The sequence below is a fragment of the Amphiura filiformis genome, chromosome 18 (genome assembly GCF_039555335.1).
Source record: "Amphiura filiformis chromosome 18, Afil_fr2py, whole genome shotgun sequence".
NCBI lineage: Eukaryota > Metazoa > Echinodermata > Ophiuroidea > Amphilepidida > Amphiuridae > Amphiura > Amphiura filiformis.
The window spans coordinates 677,204-696,140 of NC_092645.1; the positions used below are offsets into that span (position 1 = coordinate 677,204).

The following is an 18,937-nucleotide window of genomic DNA, read 5'->3' on the forward strand; positions in this document are numbered from 1 at the left end:
TATTTCATGAACAATCCGGTCTGCCAGTCTGCCAGCCGGTCTGCTAATCTGCATAATGTAGGAACCGGACACAGAGCTACGAATTCCTCTATCTATTCTTGAGATGTCAAAAGGCTCATTTACATGAGTCGGACTCCTCCATTGCATTTGTTCATTTGTGTATGGAGAGCAATGGTGACCCTTCATTGTATTTGTTAATTTGTGTATGAAGAGCCATTCTTGCAGCCCGTGAGACTCAGGTTAGGTCCTCAGGTACAGCCAGACTATGGTCAGACGCTGTATGTACTAGAAACGCATATCATTCCGTATTCATTCAATGGTAGCAATAACGGCCCCGCGTAATGGAAAAACCTGAATTTGTTACATAAAAAGAAATAAAAATTTAAAAAACCAGGGTGCCACCTGTGTACATATTAAATGGATACAGAAATGAATTAATCAATGACAAACATCCGGGACATAAAGAACCTTTGACATGAAGCCAGGGCGATGTGACTTCATAAGGGCAATGTCGGGGATTATAGGACACAATCGATGGGGAGAGATGAGGTCCGACCAGGTCCGACCGAGTCTCCTACACAGGTTACGCTCCCTGTGGAGGGGCGGAACCAAACTGGCTGATGTGGAGACTAAGCCAGTTTGAGTCGGTCTGATACTCGTCTTTGACCATGCGCAGATCTGGCTGGTCAGGAAGATATTTAATATCCCGAATTTATAATATGCCTACCAGTTCCATCTATAACCGATTTGCTAGAGAATATTTGTTACCATGTTTAATAAATTCGTATTAATCGTATAATAAAATGTGGCCAAATGTATATTTGTGTACATAGTGTGTGGAATGTGTGGATCCACTCTTCTACGGACTTGGCTACTAAGCATGTCGGGAAGGATATGGCGGTATGCTGACCTGGGTCAATATGTTCTGGGCAGATGAGGTCCGACCAATTGCCTACGACCTTGTGTGCGATCATGTGTAACAGGCAATTCCCGATAATAATAGAGGTTCCCTGATGAAGCCATGATGACATGATTTTATTAGTCGCTTTATATACCACATACTTCCGTATGTCATAATACCAATATTTGTAATTGTATATAGGCCTAATAACTAAAATTTTGCATCTTAAATGCATATTCTATTATGCACAAACGACTAGCGAATACTAATCTTCAAGATATTAAGCTTTAGAAGAGCTCAAATACCATATATCACTAAGCAGATTATAGGTGCTGGCCTTGTCCTATTGTATTTGTTTGTTTGTGTATGGAGAGCTTCTTTTGATGGGGCACTACTCCATCGGTTTCAGGGCGTAGTTCATTGACCTCAACGGGCTGCTATTTGAAATGCTTTTATATTAACTTGATACGTCCCGGGGTGCAGCCATTTCATTATTTGCAAGCCACTGGGATTCGATATAGGTTTGTGTTGTAAATGAACACGTGAATAAGAGTCCCCTAGGTAAGGATTTCGTCGTGTTTACATATTTGGACAGCCTAAAGCACACCTTCGACAATAAGCACGTTGGTATCAAATGATAGTCATATAACGACCAAAAGATAAATGACTATCATTGAGGACTGAGTTCCGCAGTCTAGGTGGTATACGAAAAGGTAACTAAAGAAGCGAATTACGTCAAGAAAGAACGATCCTCACTCAACAAGGTGGCGGCTTCCGACACAATTTTGAAGGGTCCTACAATTCTGTACCTGAAAACATTACGAAGTTAAAATCAAAATCAACAACCTCTGATACACCATCTTGTGACAGGTCATTATTGGGATGGAAGATGCCGTAAAGTGCGATGCTGTAACCACTACAATAAAAGTGAGACCAGTTGAACAAGTTTGTGATTTCCAACGAATGTATGTTTTAGTGCCTATCTAAACATAGATTATAAACAAGAACTAGAACATCAATGACTCTACTGTACTGTAATTAAGACTATCACAACGGAAACACGCCTCAACGTATTGTGTCGCCTTATCCATTTACCAAATAAGGAGATCATTATACCAAATATGGCTGAGAATAGTATCCGTTGGTACAAGCTACTTAGTCTATTCATCTGTTTTTTCATGTACCTGTTTCTCGGTGCGGCAATCTTTCATTATCTTGAAACTGAGAATGAGACACGTGTGCGAAGTACTCTTCAAGATGCCAAGCAAGAGTTACGGGATGAAGATTGCTTGGACGAGGATGAATTGGAAGAATTTATAGATCACGTGAAGAGAGCGGTAGCACATGGAATTGACCCTTCTCGGAATGCGTCTAATCCGTCCAATTGGGATTATGCCAGCGCCTTCTACTTTTCTGGGACTGTAGTCACCACTATAGGTAAGATTTATATCATAATGTTTTGCACCAACCCTTAAAAGGGTTGACCGGCTTACCATTTTTTGGAGGAAAACTAAAATGGCCAAAAATGACGTTACTTGGCCAGAAATCCATATACAGGCGTCAACATTGTGAGGAAAGATTGTATGGACCATCCCGCCCCCACAAAATATTATGGGGGGATTTATCCCCGCATCCCCACGAGATCTAGGCATACCATCGAATCTGTTTCAAAATTACATGTATAACAATGCTCCTTTGGTGGATCTAAACAAAACATATCTCCTCGGGCGTTAAATGTTACTGGGATAGGCCTAATGAGAAAATATGAGCTTTCTTCTCATACCAAAATCTCAAAATAGTCTATCAACAGTAGATAGTTGATCAAGTAGTATAGTATCAGCGATAGATATAGTTGATGAAGTAGCGTGCTATCAACAGTAGATAGTTGATGCAGTTGTGTGCTATCAAAATTTTGCAAAGGTTTTGAACGACTTGGATTTCGCTGATGATATTGCCTTGCTTGAATCTTCCATCCCGCGGGCACAGGCACAGCTAACCAGAACAGCGGCTGCAGCAGAAAGCCTGGGTCTCATCATCAGTGTTCCCAAAACTGAGTACATGGCCATCAACTGTAATCCTCAGCCACCACTCCAAGTATACGGAGAACCCATCAAGTATGTCACTGATTTTAAATATCTTGGTTCCATGATGGGCTCTAGCACCAGTGACCTCTCCCGACGGAAGGCGCTTGCTTGGTATGCATTTTGGAAACTGGAGCATCTGTGGAGAAGTCCAACAATCACTGTTGCAACAAAAGTCAAGCTGTTTAACACCACTTGTGTTACAGTATTGCTCTATGGCTGTGAGTCCTGGGTGATATCTACTGATATGGAAAATAAGATCAACGCTTTTGGTACATCATGTTACAGGATAATGCTGAACATCAAGGGCACCGACCATGTTAGTAATGAAAGGGTCTATACCATCACCAACACTGTGCCTCTTATCAACTCTGTCAGATCACGACAACTACGATTCCTGGGACATACCCTGAGGATGCAGGAAGATGAACCATGCAGAAGATATGCTCTCTACACCCCATTACATGGTAAAAGAAGACCTGTAAGGCAAGGAACATCCTACCTGTCTTATGTGCAAAAACTGTTGGGGGATTTCGACAACTTTCTACTGCCAGATGCCATTGTCACTTTGGCTTCAGATCGTAGTACATGGAGAAACTTTGTAGTCGCCTGCTTCGCAGCCGAATGAAATGAAATGAAAATGAATGTGCTATCGGCAGTAGATAGTTGAAGTAGTGTGCTATCGGCAGTAGATAGTTGATGAAGTAGTCTGATATCAACAGTAGATAGTCGATGAAGTAACGTGCTATCAGCAGTAGATAGCTGATGAAGTAGTGGGTTATCAGCAGTAGATAGCTGATGAAGTAGTGGGCTATCAGCAGTAGATAGCTGATGAACTATTGTACTATCAGCATTAGATATAGGCGATGAAATAATGTGCTATCAGTAGTAGATAGTTGATAAAGTAGTGGGTTATCAGCAGTAGATAGTTGATGAAGCAGTGTCACTGCTATCAATATCAATAGGAGATAGTCATGATAGTTGGAGTAGTTTGCTATCAGCATAGCAGTATAGATGGTCGATGAAGTAGTGTACTATTAGCAGTAGACAGTTGATGAATTAGTTTGCTATCATCAGTTGATAGCAGATGAAGTAATGTGCTATCAGCAGTAGATAGACGATGAAGTGGTAGTTTCAATTTGTTTACTTATTTTAGTAACTTTTTAATTATTTGATAATTTTTTTCATTAACTGCTTCTAGGACTTAAAATAACTTTAAAATGTTTCAATGTTTTCAATATTGCATTCACATGGCATAAAATAAAATCAGGCTTGAAAAATACACGCCAAGTTCATTTCACATGACGACTACAAAAAATAGTCTGTCCACATAGAAGTACAAAGTAAATAGACCTCGGAAACTGGAGGTATGAGAATAATTATTTCAGCGCAATGCTTCTTTGGCGCGCCAACTGCTGCGCGATTTGTACACCACGCTCTTTACGCGTCGCGTCGCGCTCGCGTGTGACGCAAAGCATCGACCCCCAAAGCCACAGATTTGGTTTGTACTTCTAAGTGGACAGACTGTTTTTTTATAATTTGACGGATTCCAATTAAGTGTAAGTTTGGACATGTGTAAATATCACAAATATGTCAACAAAAAACGAAAAAAGAAGACCGCATGTCTAATAACATGAATATTGGTTTAAGGTTGGTTTGAACCCTGGAATTATGGAAACATTCGGGCCTCATAACTTCTAAATTGTTGGTCTAAAGTATATAAAAGTATACATATTTAGAATGGCAAAGACTTGATAAGTTCATCTGTGAGGTCAAATTTGGGCCAAAATGCCATTTGCCCGAAAGTTTCCATAATTCCAGGGTTCAGACCAATCTTTTAATGTCTGACGTTAATAAGAATCACGCATCATAAATCCACTGTGTGAAGTAGAAGGCCCTGTGTCACAAACTGGGGTACCTTTGCATTACATAGTAAAAAAATTAAATGTTTTTTATGGAAATCGGTTAAAACAAATGAGAGTGTGGGGGCAAAAACAATTACAAAGTAGGTGGGATTTAACCCACCCCCTTTAGTCCACATTTACAATCATTCTGAGCAAGTATTAGTCTTTTAAAAGACCTTCTGCATTTATTTACTAGATTCAAATATTTAATAGGGGTTTTAGATCAAATTTACGATATGAATCCCTCCCTCTAATCCACCTTCCCCTAATCCACAACCACCCTTGGCATATTTCATGCCAAACGTCATAAGAAAATAATTAAAAATGATTTTAAAACAGGAGTAACATAGAATAAATTAGCCTCAATTTAAGACCTAATCTTCTAAGTGAAGCTGCACATCAAAATGTAACAAAACCACCTTTTGGGGTAACGCAGGATAAGAATCAGGTTTGAACAAAGATACAGTTACCGAATTGAGTCCTATACTTGAGTCCAGTCCTCGTTTACGGAGTTAGGGTTAGGGTAGGGCAGTCTTGTAATAAGACTAGTAGAGTTGCATTTCAAAAGACAACGAATTTGACTGAATTTCCAATTAGGGTAAATTTAGACATGTGTAAATATTACAAATGTCAACAAAAAAGAAGAAGAGAAAAGAGAAAAGAAGACCATATGGCTATAACATGAATATTGATTTTAATACTGGAATAGTCCATTAACCTATCAGCTCAAATAGCTCATAATTATTGATATTTTTGGTCTCTGTCAGCGTAATAAACTAGTACCGTAGGACTAATAAGCCCAATCGCCATTCTAACTTCCGGTTTTTGAGAGCAGTTTTGGGACACTTTGACCTCTGACATATCGGGAAAATTTACGTAATTAATATTAATTTTCTTATTATTGTCACAATTTTGATCATTAAAAATACCAAATAATTATTTTATACAACACTAATATTTTTTATATTTGTTTTAAATATTGTAAAACATTTTAGATTATATTTTGTACGCACAAAAACCCAATATTTCTGAATTTTCTGAAAGGTCAAAGGACAAAGTGTCCTAAAACTGCAAAAACTGTCCCACAATGCATTGCAAACTTCCAATGCCGATTGGGCTTATTATACCTACAGGAAGCCCTTATCTATTTTTTTAAGTACATCATTTTGATGTACCATATGAAATCATTAACAACGATCACCATCCATACGATTTAATCAGTTTTAGTAAGTATGCTCACAAGTAATTATGCCGTGTATAATAATTAAATAAATTAATTCAGGCATTTTATATTTTAGATCAGTAGTAATTAAGCGGATATCAATTTCTTCAATGCTAGCATTTTTATATGTTATTTTAAGTATTTTGAATCAATTATACGAATTTACCTCCCTCCCCCCACATAGACGTAGATCCGGGGGTGGGTTGGAGGGGGATTTTTGCCAGGGGGTGGTCCATACAATCATCCCCTAATGCAATGTTGACGCCTGTAGGTTTCTGACCAAATTAACCTCATATTTGGTCATTTTAGCCCTAAAAGTACACATTTTTACGCGATTCGTGCGCATTTATTCCGCTTTTGCACCATATTTCACCAGTTTAGATTCAATATGGCAATTTTTTCGCGCGCATTTGTACCATCAACTTATTCTGTCGTCAAAAGGTGCTGGATTCACTATACTTCAAGAAAATTTCCCCATCCCACCCCCATGTCAAAAAGAAATCTACGCCACTGCTCCACCATGTTAGCATTTGTTTTCTGTTATTTCACTTCATTTTTCAAATTAAATCCTATTTAGCAGCTGGTCTGTTCTGAATCACGCAACACGGATTTCATTTTTGTTAGGTATTTTTAAATATTTCCAATGTGCAATTATTTGATGTTTTCATAATATTTAAATGTTACTATTGTACAAATGTTGTTATGTAATTTGATGTTTTTTGTAATATTTAAATATTTCTCGTGTGCAATTATATGTTTTTATAATTATTTAAATCAAACTCACTATACTGATGACAGCAAATTACTTCATCAACAATCTACTCCTGATAGCACGCTATACGCTGCACTCAGCTTTCCACTGATGATACTACTTCATCAACCAACTATCTGTTGTTGATAGTACATTACTGCATCAACTATCTACTGCTGAAAGCACACTACTACATCAACTATCTACTGCTGATAGCACGCTACTGCACTCAGCTTTCCACTGATGATAGCAAACTACTTCATCAACCTACTATCTGTTGCAAGTAATAGTACACTACTGCATCAATAATCTACTGCTGATAATACACTACTTCATCAACAATCTACTGCTGATAATACACTACTTCATCAACAATCTACTGCTGATAGCACACTACTTCATCAGCTATCTACTGCTGATAGCACACTACTTCATCGGCTATCTACTGCTGATAGCACACTAGTAGTATAAGACGTCCCCCTCGAGCCCGGGGTGCAGGGGTGCAAGAGGTGCACCGGAAGTGACGTCACGTGACATCACGATATGAATATTCATGAGATGGGCGTGGCTAATTAGCATATATGAATATTCACGAGATGGGCGTGGCTAATTAGCATATATGAATATTCATAAAAGTGGGCGTTGCTAATTAGCATATATGAATATTCATGACGTGGGCGTGGCTAATTAGCATGTATGAATATTCATGAGATGGGCGTGACTAATTTGCAATATGAATATTCATGTCACGATATGAATATTAATGAGACGAAATTTAAATATGCCAAATTTGTTTAGTTTATTTCATGTTTATTTATTTCATTTCAATTCATTTATATAATTTTAATTCATTTCAATTCATTTATATAATTTTAATTCATTTCAATGCAATTTATTTCATTTTAATTTATTTCATTTAAATTCATTTCGTTTGAAATAATTTATTTCGTTTTAATTTAGTTCATTTCATTTCAACTCAATTCATTTCATATTTAAATAAATAAACAATCTTATATTTATGAACGAAACTCATCCAACCCACGGTCCACTCTCAACCGAGCGAGATTTACCACCTCCGCTTTCGTGAAGAATTCCATCGAATAGAAACCGGCATGCATGGCGCGCATTAACGCCGGAGCGTCCATATGACCGTCGCCGTCTCGATACCGTATGTTTCGCCATGTCTCTCGAAGTTCGGCGACGGTCGCGTCAAAATCGATCAAATTAAGGTCGAAAAGTCGCAAATATAGCCAACACATATTCCGTATCCAAAGCCTCTTCCTCGTAGTCTTCGTCACGATTCATCACGGCGCGTTCCAACTCGTCGCCGATTATAAAGTTCAGGAAATCGTGGAGTTGCTGCCGCTGTTCCTCTCGGACATACTCGTCCCAATCGTTGCGACGACGCGTAGAGTTGAAACCCATGTTTTCGCTTCAGTGTCCAGAGAGAGAATAGACGAGAATGCCAAGACTACCTTATGACATCGTTTGCGTCGGAAACCGAGCTGTTTGCGTCAATTGCGCGGGGAAATGCGTCCAATACGTCGATTGCATAACGAAATGCGTCGATTGCGTAACGAGATGCGTCAATGGCGTAATAAAGTGCGTCAATCGCGTATCAAAATGCGTGACGCAAAAGCTTATATAAGCGGGTTATTTCACCTTTTAGTCATTTCCATATTAACCTTCAAAGAGTCGACATGAATGCTTATAAACCTCACGCTTGTTCCCTGTGCGACAGGGCGTTCTCGCGCAAGTACGATCTCGAGAGACACGAGCGAAACGTACACCCAGAAGATGAAGAAGAGGAGGATGATGATGAAGACGAGGAGGAAGAGGATTCCGACTCGGAAATCGAGGATGAGGTCTCGGACCGAGAGTCCGGCGACGACTTGGAAGATAACGAGGCTTATCGGGAATGGTACGAGGGAGCTAAAGAAGCTACGGATGATATGAGGAGGGAGAAATACGAAAAATACGTCGACGATGGTATGGACCCGGAGATGGCGATGGAAAAGGCCTACCTGAAAACCGTTTGGGCCGTAAAACGCGACTTTTTCGACCAGTACCGGACGTTTCTACGGAGCCACGCGTATCTCAAAGACGACGACGTTTATACGGAAATCACGGACGATCTCGAGGAGAAAATGGACAAAGGGGTCGAAGTGGACCGAGCCGTGAAGAGAACGATGGCCAAACATCGATCTAAATTTGACGGGCTGTTCCAGTACGATGCGGACAAGGAGAACGTCGAGGATGATGCCACGGACAGCGAAGATTAAAATGTTCGCGTACGAAAATAAAAATGGAGAAATAAAAAAAAGACCAAGTCGACTCGTCATTAATCAAAATTTTTTTAAAAACCCTCTAAAACCCGTTTATATAAGCTGTTGCGTTACGCATTTCGTTACGCGATTGACGCACTTTATTACGCAATTGACGCATTTCACCACTCATTTTCTATTTCCGACCCAGCTAATGCATTTTCCAACGCAAGTAACCTGACTCTGAGTTGATAATTGCCAAGAAACTCGGTCGTATTAACGTAAGATTATAAAGCTTGATAACGACTCGACTTATTAATATTTACTAAAATTGTATTACTTGTTATTTCAAACATGTTTATTAGTAATTAAAAAATAATAATTTACTTGCGTTACTTATAGTATTGTGACGCGTAAACTTGAACTCGAAATCTGTGTTTTGTAAAGTTAAACTTGTTGGAGTTATGTAATGGTCAAGGTTACAAGAGGTAGAAAGGAAACTGTTCATGAATTAATATTACATAACGGTCAAGGTCAAGTTATAGTAGCTTAACAGGCATGATAATTAAGAGGCTGATGCGGTAATTTTCATATTAAAATTTTATTTGATTTTTTCATTCATTTTAACTTGATTTTTCTAATTTACCAGGCCTATATGCGGTTCGACCTTAATTTGATCGATTTTGACGCGACCGTCGCCGAACTTCGAGAGACATGGCGAAACATACGGTATCGAGACGGTGACGGTCATATGGACGCTCCGGCGTTAATGCGCGCCATGCACGCCGGTTTCTATTCGACGGAATTCTTCACGAAAGCGGAGGTGGTAAATCTCGCTCGGTTGAGAGTGGACCGTGGGTTGGACGAGTTTCGTTCATAAATATAAGATTTGTTTTGTTTATTTAAATATGAAATGAATTGAGTTAAAATAAAATGAACTAAATTAAAACGAAATAAATTACATTGAAATGAAATGAATTAAAATGAAATAAATTAAAATGAAATCAATTACATTGAAATTAAATGAATTAAAATTATATAAATGAATTGAATTGAAATAAATAAATATGAAATAAACTAAAAGTGACTCTTTATTTAAATTTCGTCTCATTAATATTCATATCGTGACATGAATATTCATATATGCAAATTAGTCACGCCCACTTCAGGAATATTCATATATGTAAATTAGTCACGCCCACTTCATGAATATTCATATATGCTAATTAGCCACGCCCACTTCATGAATATTCATATATGCTAATTAGCCACGCCCATCTCATGAATATTCATATATACTAATTAGCCACGCCCATCTCATGAATATTCATATCGTAATGTCACGTGACGTCACTTCCGGGTCAAAGGTCACGTGACGTCACTTCCGGGTCAAAGGTCACGTGACGTCACTTCCGGGTCAAAGGTCACGTGACGTCACTTCCGGTGCACCTCTTTCACCCCTGCACCCCCTCCTCTAGAAGCACATCTTATACTACTCACACTACTGCATCAACTATCTACTGCTGATAGCACACTACTTCATCAACTATCTACTGCTGATAGCACGCTACTGCACTCAGCTTTTCACTGATGATAGCAAACAACTTCATCAACCTACTATCTGTTGCTGATAGCACACTACTGCATCTACAATCTACTGCTGATAATACACTACTTCATCAACTATCTACTGCTGATAGTACATTGCTTCATCAGCTATCTACTGCTGATAATACACTACTTCATCAGCTATCTACTGCTGATAGTACATTGCTTCATCAGCTATCTACTGCTGATAGCACACTACTTCATCAACAATCTACTGCTGATAGCACACTACTTCATCATCTATCTACTGCTGATAGGAGGCCTACACTACTTCATCAACTAGGCCCTATCTACTGCTGATAGCACACTACTTCATCAGCTATCTACTGCTAAAAGCACACTACTTCATCAGCTATCTACTGCTGATAGCACACTACTTCATCAACTATCTACTGCTGATAGCACACTACTTCGTCAACTATCTACTGCTGATAGTACATTACTTCATCAACTATCTACTGCTGATAACACACTACTTCATCGACTATCTACTGCTGATAGTACATTGCTTCATCAACTATCTACTGCTGATAGCACACTACTTCGTCAACTGTCTACTGCTGATAGTACATTGCTTCATCAACTATCTACTGCTGATAACACACTACTTCATCAACTATCTACTGCTGATAGTACATTACTTCATCAACTATCTACTGCTGATAGCACACTACTTCGTCAACTATCTACTGCTGATAGTACATTGCTTCGTCAACTATCTACTGCTGATAACACACTACTGCATCAACTATCTACTGCTGATAGCACACTAGGCCTACTAGTACTACATTAACTATATAATGCTGATATCACACTACTTCATCAACAATATACTGGTTATAGTATACTACTTCATCAACTATCTACTGCTGATACTAAATTTATATTTCATCAAATATCTACTGCTGATTGCGCACTACTTCATCAACTACTGCTGATAGCACACTACTTCAACTCACTATACTGATGATAGCAAATTACTTCATCAACTATCTACTGCTGATAGCACACTACTTCATCAGCTAAGCCTATCTACTGCTGATAGCGCACTACTTTATCAGCTATCTACTGCTGATAGCAAGCTACTTCATCAGCTATCTAATACTGATAGCACACTACTTCATCCACTATCTACTGCTGATAGCACACTACTTCATCAGCTATCTACTGCTGATAGCGCACTACTTCATCAACTACTGCTGATAGCACAGTGTTTCATCAGCTATCTACTGCTGATAGTACAGTACTTCATCAACTATCTACTGCTGATAGCACACCACTTCATCAACCATTATAGGTCACTGCTGATAACACACTACTTCATCAACAATATACTGGTGATAGTATCTACTGCTGATAATACACTACTTCATCAGCTATCTACTGCTGATAGCACACTACTTCATCAGCTATCTACTGCTGATAGCACACTAGTTCATCAGCTATCTACTGCTGATAGCACACTACTTCATCATCTATCTACTGCTGATAGGAGGCCTACACTACTTCATCAACTAGGCCCTATCTACTGCTGATAGCACACTACTTCATCAGCTATCTACTGCTGAAAGCACACTACTTCATCAGCTATCTACTGCTGATAGTACACTAGTTCATCAGCTATCTACTGCTGATAGTGCAATACGTCATCAACTATCTACTGCTGATAGCACACTACTTCATCAACTATCTACTGCTGATAGCACACTACTTCGTCAACTATCTACTGCTGATAGTACATTACTTCATCAACTATCTACTGCTGATAACACACTACTTCATCGACTATCTACTGCTGATAGTACATTGCTTCATCAACTATCTACTGCTGATAGCACACTACTTCGTCAATTGTCTACTGCTGATAGTACATTGCTTCATCAACTATCTACTGCTGATAACACACTACTTCATCAACTATCTACTGCTGATAGTACATTACTTCATCAACTATCTACTGCTGATAGCACACTACTTCGTCAACTATCTACTGCTGATAGTACATTGCTTCGTCAACTATCTACTGCTGATAACACACTACTGCATCAACTATCTACTGCTGATAGCACACTAGGCCTACTAGTACTACATTAACTATATAATGCTGATATCACACTACTTCATCAACAATATACTGGTTATAGTATACTACTTCATCAACTATCTACTGCTGATACTAAATTTATATTTCATCAAATATCTACTGCTGATTGCGCACTACTTCATCAACTACTGCTGATAGCACACTACTTCAACTCACTATACTGATGATAGCAAATTACTTCATCAACTATCTACTGCTGATAGCACACTACTTCATCAGCTAAGCCTATCTACTGCTGATAGCGCACTACTTTATCAGCTATCTACTGCTGATAGCAAGCTACTTCATCAGCTATCTAATACTGATAGCACACTACTTCATCCACTATCTACTGCTGATAGCACACTACTTCATCAGCTATCTACTGCTGATAGCGCACTACTTCATCAACTACTGCTGATAGCACAGTGTTTCATCAGCTATCTACTGCTGATAGTACACTACTTCATCAACTATCTACTGCTGATAGCACACCACTTCATCAACCATTATAGGTCACTGCTGATAACACACTACTTCATCAACAATATACTGGTGATAGTATCTACTGCTGATAATACACTACTTCATCAGCTATCTACTGCTGATAGCACACTACTTCATCAACTATCTACTGCTGATAACACACTACTTCATCAACTATCTACTGCTGATAGTACATTACTTCATCAACTATCTACTGCTGATAGCACACTACTTCGTCAACTATCTACTGCTGATAGTACATTGCTTCGTCAACTATCTACTGCTGATAACACACTACTGCATCAACTATCTACTGCTGATAGCACACTAGGCCTACTAGTACTACATTAACTATATAATGCTGATATCACACTACTTCATCAACAATATACTGGTTATAGTATACTACTTCATCAACTATCTACTGCTGATACTAAATTTATATTTCATCAAATATCTACTGCTGATTGCGCACTACTTCATCAACTACTGCTGATAGCACACTACTTCAACTCACTATACTGATGATAGCAAATTACTTCATCAACTATCTACTGCTGATAGCACACTACTTCATCAGCTAAGCCTATCTACTGCTGATAGCGCACTACTTTATCAGCTATCTACTGCTGATAGCAAGCTACTTCATCAGCTATCTAATACTGATAGCACACTACTTCATCCACTATCTACTGCTGATAGCACACTACTTCATCAGCTATCTACTGCTGATAGCGCACTACTTCATCAACTACTGCTGATAGCACAGTGTTTCATCAGCTATCTACTGCTGATAGTACAGTACTTCATCAACTATCTACTGCTGATAGCACACCACTTCATCAACCATTATAGGTCACTGCTGATAACACACTACTTCATCAACAATATACTGGTGATAGTATCTACTGCTGATAATACACTACTTCATCAGCTATCTACTGCTGATAGCACACTACTTCATCAGCTATCTACTGCTGATAGCACACTAGTTCATCAGCTATCTACTGCTGATAGCACACTACTTCATCATCTATCTACTGCTGATAGGAGGCCTACACTACTTCATCAACTAGGCCCTATCTACTGCTGATAGCACACTACTTCATCAGCTATCTACTGCTAAAAGCACACTACTTCATCAGCTATCTACTGCTGATAGTACACTAGTTCATCAGCTATCTACTGCTGATAGTGCAATACGTCATCAACTATCTACTGCTGATAGCACACTACTTCATCAACTATCTACTGCTGATAGCACACTACTTCGTCAACTATCTACTGCTGATAGTACATTACTTCATCAACTATCTACTGCTGATAACACACTACTTCATCGACTATCTACTGCTGATAGTACATTGCTTCATCAACTATCTACTGCTGATAGCACACTACTTCGTCAATTGTCTACTGCTGATAGTACATTGCTTCATCAACTATCTACTGCTGATAACACACTACTTCATCAACTATCTACTGCTGATAGTACATTACTTCATCAACTATCTACTGCTGATAGCACACTACTTCGTCAACTATCTACTGCTGATAGTACATTGCTTCGTCAACTATCTACTGCTGATAACACACTACTGCATCAACTATCTACTGCTGATAGCACACTAGGCCTACTAGTACTACATTAACTATATAATGCTGATATCACACTACTTCATCAACAATATACTGGTTATAGTATACTACTTCATCAACTATCTACTGCTGATACTAAATTTATATTTCATCAAATATCTACTGCTGATTGCGCACTACTTCATCAACTACTGCTGATAGCACACTACTTCAACTCACTATACTGATGATAGCAAATTACTTCATCAACTATCTACTGCTGATAGCACACTACTTCATCAGCTAAGCCTATCTACTGCTGATAGCGCACTACTTTATCAGCTATCTACTGCTGATAGCAAGCTACTTCATCAGCTATCTAATACTGATAGCACACTACTTCATCCACTATCTACTGCTGATAGCACACTACTTCATCAGCTATCTACTGCTGATAGCGCACTACTTCATCAACTACTGCTGATAGCACAGTGTTTCATCAGCTATCTACTGCTGATAGTACACTACTTCATCAACTATCTACTGCTGATAGCACACCACTTCATCAACCATTATAGGTCACTGCTGATAACACACTACTTCATCAACAATATACTGGTGATAGTATCTACTGCTGATAATACACTACTTCATCAGCTATCTACTGCTGATAGCACACTACTTCATCAGCTATCTACTGCTGATAGCACACTACTTCAGCAGCTATCTACTGCTGATAGCACACTACTTCGTCAGCTATCTACTGCTGATAGCACACTACTTCATCAGATATCTACTGGTAATTGCACACACCTTAATTCATTAAAAAACAATGCAGACAGACAGCACATTAATCTTTGATAATGATTTTTTTTATTTTACAGGTTACGGTAAATTGGTACCAAAAACTGACGTGGGCCGCAACGTATGCCTCCTCTATGCTTTATTTGGAATTCCATTCACCGGCTGGCTCCTTGCTACTATAGGTAACTTCTACTGCGAGTACTTTCACAAGATGTCGGGAATCATCGAAGACTTCATCCACAACCAATGCAGATTCAAACACCGACGACTCAGGAAGGGCGCCCTCTATGTTGTGATATTTGTGATAAGTTATTGTTTGATCGTGTTGTTACCATCTGTTGTACTTATGATTATGGAAAATTGGCCTTTTGAAATCGCACACTATTATTCATTTATAACTTTATCAACAATTGGTTTTGGTGATTATGTCGCGTCAGTGGACTCACATCATCCACGGAACCAACAATTTCTATGGATTTATGATATCGCAGTTGCATGTTGGTATGTATTCGGATTGGCATATCTTGCCGTGGTAATAACGGCCATTGGGAAACACCAAAAACATACATTAACCAAAATGCGTACCGCTGTGCAAAATCGTTTGGGAAAAGATGACAGGGAACCACCCATTGCTATGATAGTTGTTGATGCTGATTCAGTGAAAAATGAGGAGCACAAAGACGCTGGGAATAAGGCCAATAATAAAGCAGCTGTTAGCAGTAAACAACATCAATGTTTATGTCATCAACCTCACAAAATGGTCAAGGAAGAAGCGACACAAACTGACTAAACAATTAAAAAAAGTAACTAACCCCCTTAAATAATGGCCATTATTCAAAAAGGGCTATTGTATTACAAATCTGTAAAATGCGTTGGAAGCAGAATTTATTTCTGCGCATTTTGACACCTCATTTGATACGATAGCCCAGAAAACAATAAAACACCGGTCAATTTAATGTAGTGAGGTCCAGATTTGAAAGTTGCACTTACATACAAATTTTTTACAATACAAAAACACTCAGATATCATTACACAGATTTCCTTCAATTACACTGAATGCAAAATCAATAGAATTTACTGCAACTTTCAAATCTTGGGCTACATTGATTTAAATGTACGCAGTGGCGTCAATATTAAGTCAATTGCTACAAATGAGGTGTCAAAATGTGCAGAAATAAATTCTGCTTCAACGCATTTACAGATGTGTATAACAATTAGGCCTACCCGCTTTTTAATAATTGTCATTATTTAAGGGGGGTTAGTTACTTTTTTTGAGATGTTTAGAAATATGTCCGAATGATAATTTAAAATAGTGGTTAAAGTCGTAGAAATGTAATAGAATATAATTTTTTTATGTAATCCGATTTTTATTTTATTTTTACTATAGTTTAATATAATTTAAAAGCACAAAACAAAAAATGATCCTTTTGGGGGTTATTTCGGGTTTTTTTGTACAATAAGTTGCTCTAGCCTGTCGGTCATAAGAAAGGACTAAATGAAATGTAGTCTAATTGTCTAATCCATCTATTGACGTAGGGGAGACCGGGGCAAAGTGGACCACGGGGCAAAACGAAACACCCCCAACCCCCATTAAATGCTGCCCTCAATCTCTAAGCTCATGTATTTAGAACACGACATGGATCTGGCATTGTTTGTGATAGGGGGCAATAGAGTGAGTCAGGTATGTGGGATTTTTACAGAAAATGTCTGTTTTTCATATATTTAACCCGATCATTTATAGAAATATTATTATCTGCCAAAGCACTCTGCTTTTGCTGAATTACTTCGATAGCCATATTAATTATAGATGGGCTTAAGCCTATTCTATGCATGGTAACAGGAATAGCGTACATTAGCGTACAAGATAATGATGCATGTCGAGAAAAATCTCACCTGGTCGGGGTAAAGTGGACCGGGGCAAAGTGGACAATAGTCCAACGTGGATGGGGCAAAGTGGAACACCGGAAACAGACCCCACTCAGAACTTGGCAAGAGGTAGTTCTTAAGTGGTGTTGACAATGAAGACACACCTGGAGGCAGGGCCGTTGCTAGAGGGGGGGGTATGGGGTGTGTGACACCCCCCTATACAAAATTTTGTATGCTGTCGTCAAAACCATGTGACTGTCGGCAAATGTAGTCAAAGGTATGTATGATTGTCGGCAAATTGTGAGAGCCATATAAAAGATTAATGTGTTACGAAGTTGTGTTGTTGTAACGTAATAGACCTACTGTTAATGGTATAGTAGTTACTAGTCAAAAAAATTTATTTGAAAAAAAAATTGACTCCTACCCCCGTCCTGGCTAAAAAAAATTTGGGTCAACGAATCAACAAATTACAAAAAATTTCCGTCGGCAAACCATACTGTACACCCCCCGAATCATAATTGGTCTAGCGACGTCCCTGCGTGAAGGGGATGCATTTCTGTAATGCCCCCTCCACGTTTGACTCTACCCCGACCCCTTTTTCAAGTTCACACCATTTAATAAAACTGCATTTTTGATCAACTTCATTAATGTCATTTGTTAGTTGCAGTCCTAAGGTAAGATTATAAACCTTAAGTTTGCCTTGCCTTGCTTCGTAATCCTGTTTGGGCTGGAAAAAATGTTGGTCCACTTTGCTCCGGTCTCCCCGAGTCCGAAGTTCCGATATTTCCAGACCGGGGGTAGCAAGGTGACTTTCAGAGGGAGACTGCAGATCCGCCGGATAACGGTTTTTCAATGGGAAATGAACTTTGCTGCTTGGATGATGTCACGATGAGGTTAGCATTTATTCCGTATTGAAAAGCGTGTTCCAACGGATCTGCACTCGACAGGCCTCCTAGAATCGAGAACTTTATGTGGGAGTAGTATACGTTGATTTCGTATAGTTGCTTTTTTTGGTCTTTCTCTTGTACTTTGCAAAACAAAACAAAAAACACCATTTTGAGTAATAAGTCTATGATGTTATTTTCATCCTGGCTAATGCATTACATCATATCATATTGATCGAAAGCCAATAAATGTGTAGTAGCAGCGGATATTGATATTGCTAAACCTGCACGAATACAGGGTGTAACAATAAAATTTATACAATTTGTAAAATATAATTACACATGTATGCTGCTTATTATTTTGGTTTAATATTTATATGTCTATCAAGATAATTTCTTTAGCCACCAGACAAGCTCGTACAAGTGAAGATATTAGGCAGGTTCATCCTAGGAAAATTTTTTCACTTTTCCTACCAGAACCATACTGGCACATAATTATGTTGCC

General features: G+C 38.6%; 1 protein-coding gene across 1 annotated transcript; it reads left to right on the plus strand.

Moving 5' to 3' along the window:
* Nucleotides 1-1,363: 1,363 nt before the first annotated feature.
* LOC140139657 (potassium channel, subfamily K, member 16-like) lies at nucleotides 1,364-16,472 on the plus strand. The gene is made up of 2 exons (XM_072161360.1): nucleotides 1,364-2,338; nucleotides 15,763-16,472. The coding sequence occupies exons 1-2, from the start codon at nucleotides 2,023-2,025 to the stop codon at nucleotides 16,470-16,472; spliced, it is 1,026 nt and encodes a 341-aa protein (XP_072017461.1). The 5' UTR covers nucleotides 1,364-2,022.
* Nucleotides 16,473-18,937: the final 2,465 nt, after the last annotated feature.

What these genes read in the sequence shown, in the direction of transcription:
- LOC140139657 (XM_072161360.1), top strand. Translation starts at nt 2,023, where the DNA reads ATGGCTGAGAATAGTATCCGTTGGTACAAGCTACTTAGTCTATTCATC. An exon ending in GACTGTAGTCACCACTATAG is followed by an intron (nt 2,339 to 15,762) that starts GTAAGATTTATA and finishes TTTATTTTACAG; the next exon opens with GTTACGGTAAATTGGTACCA.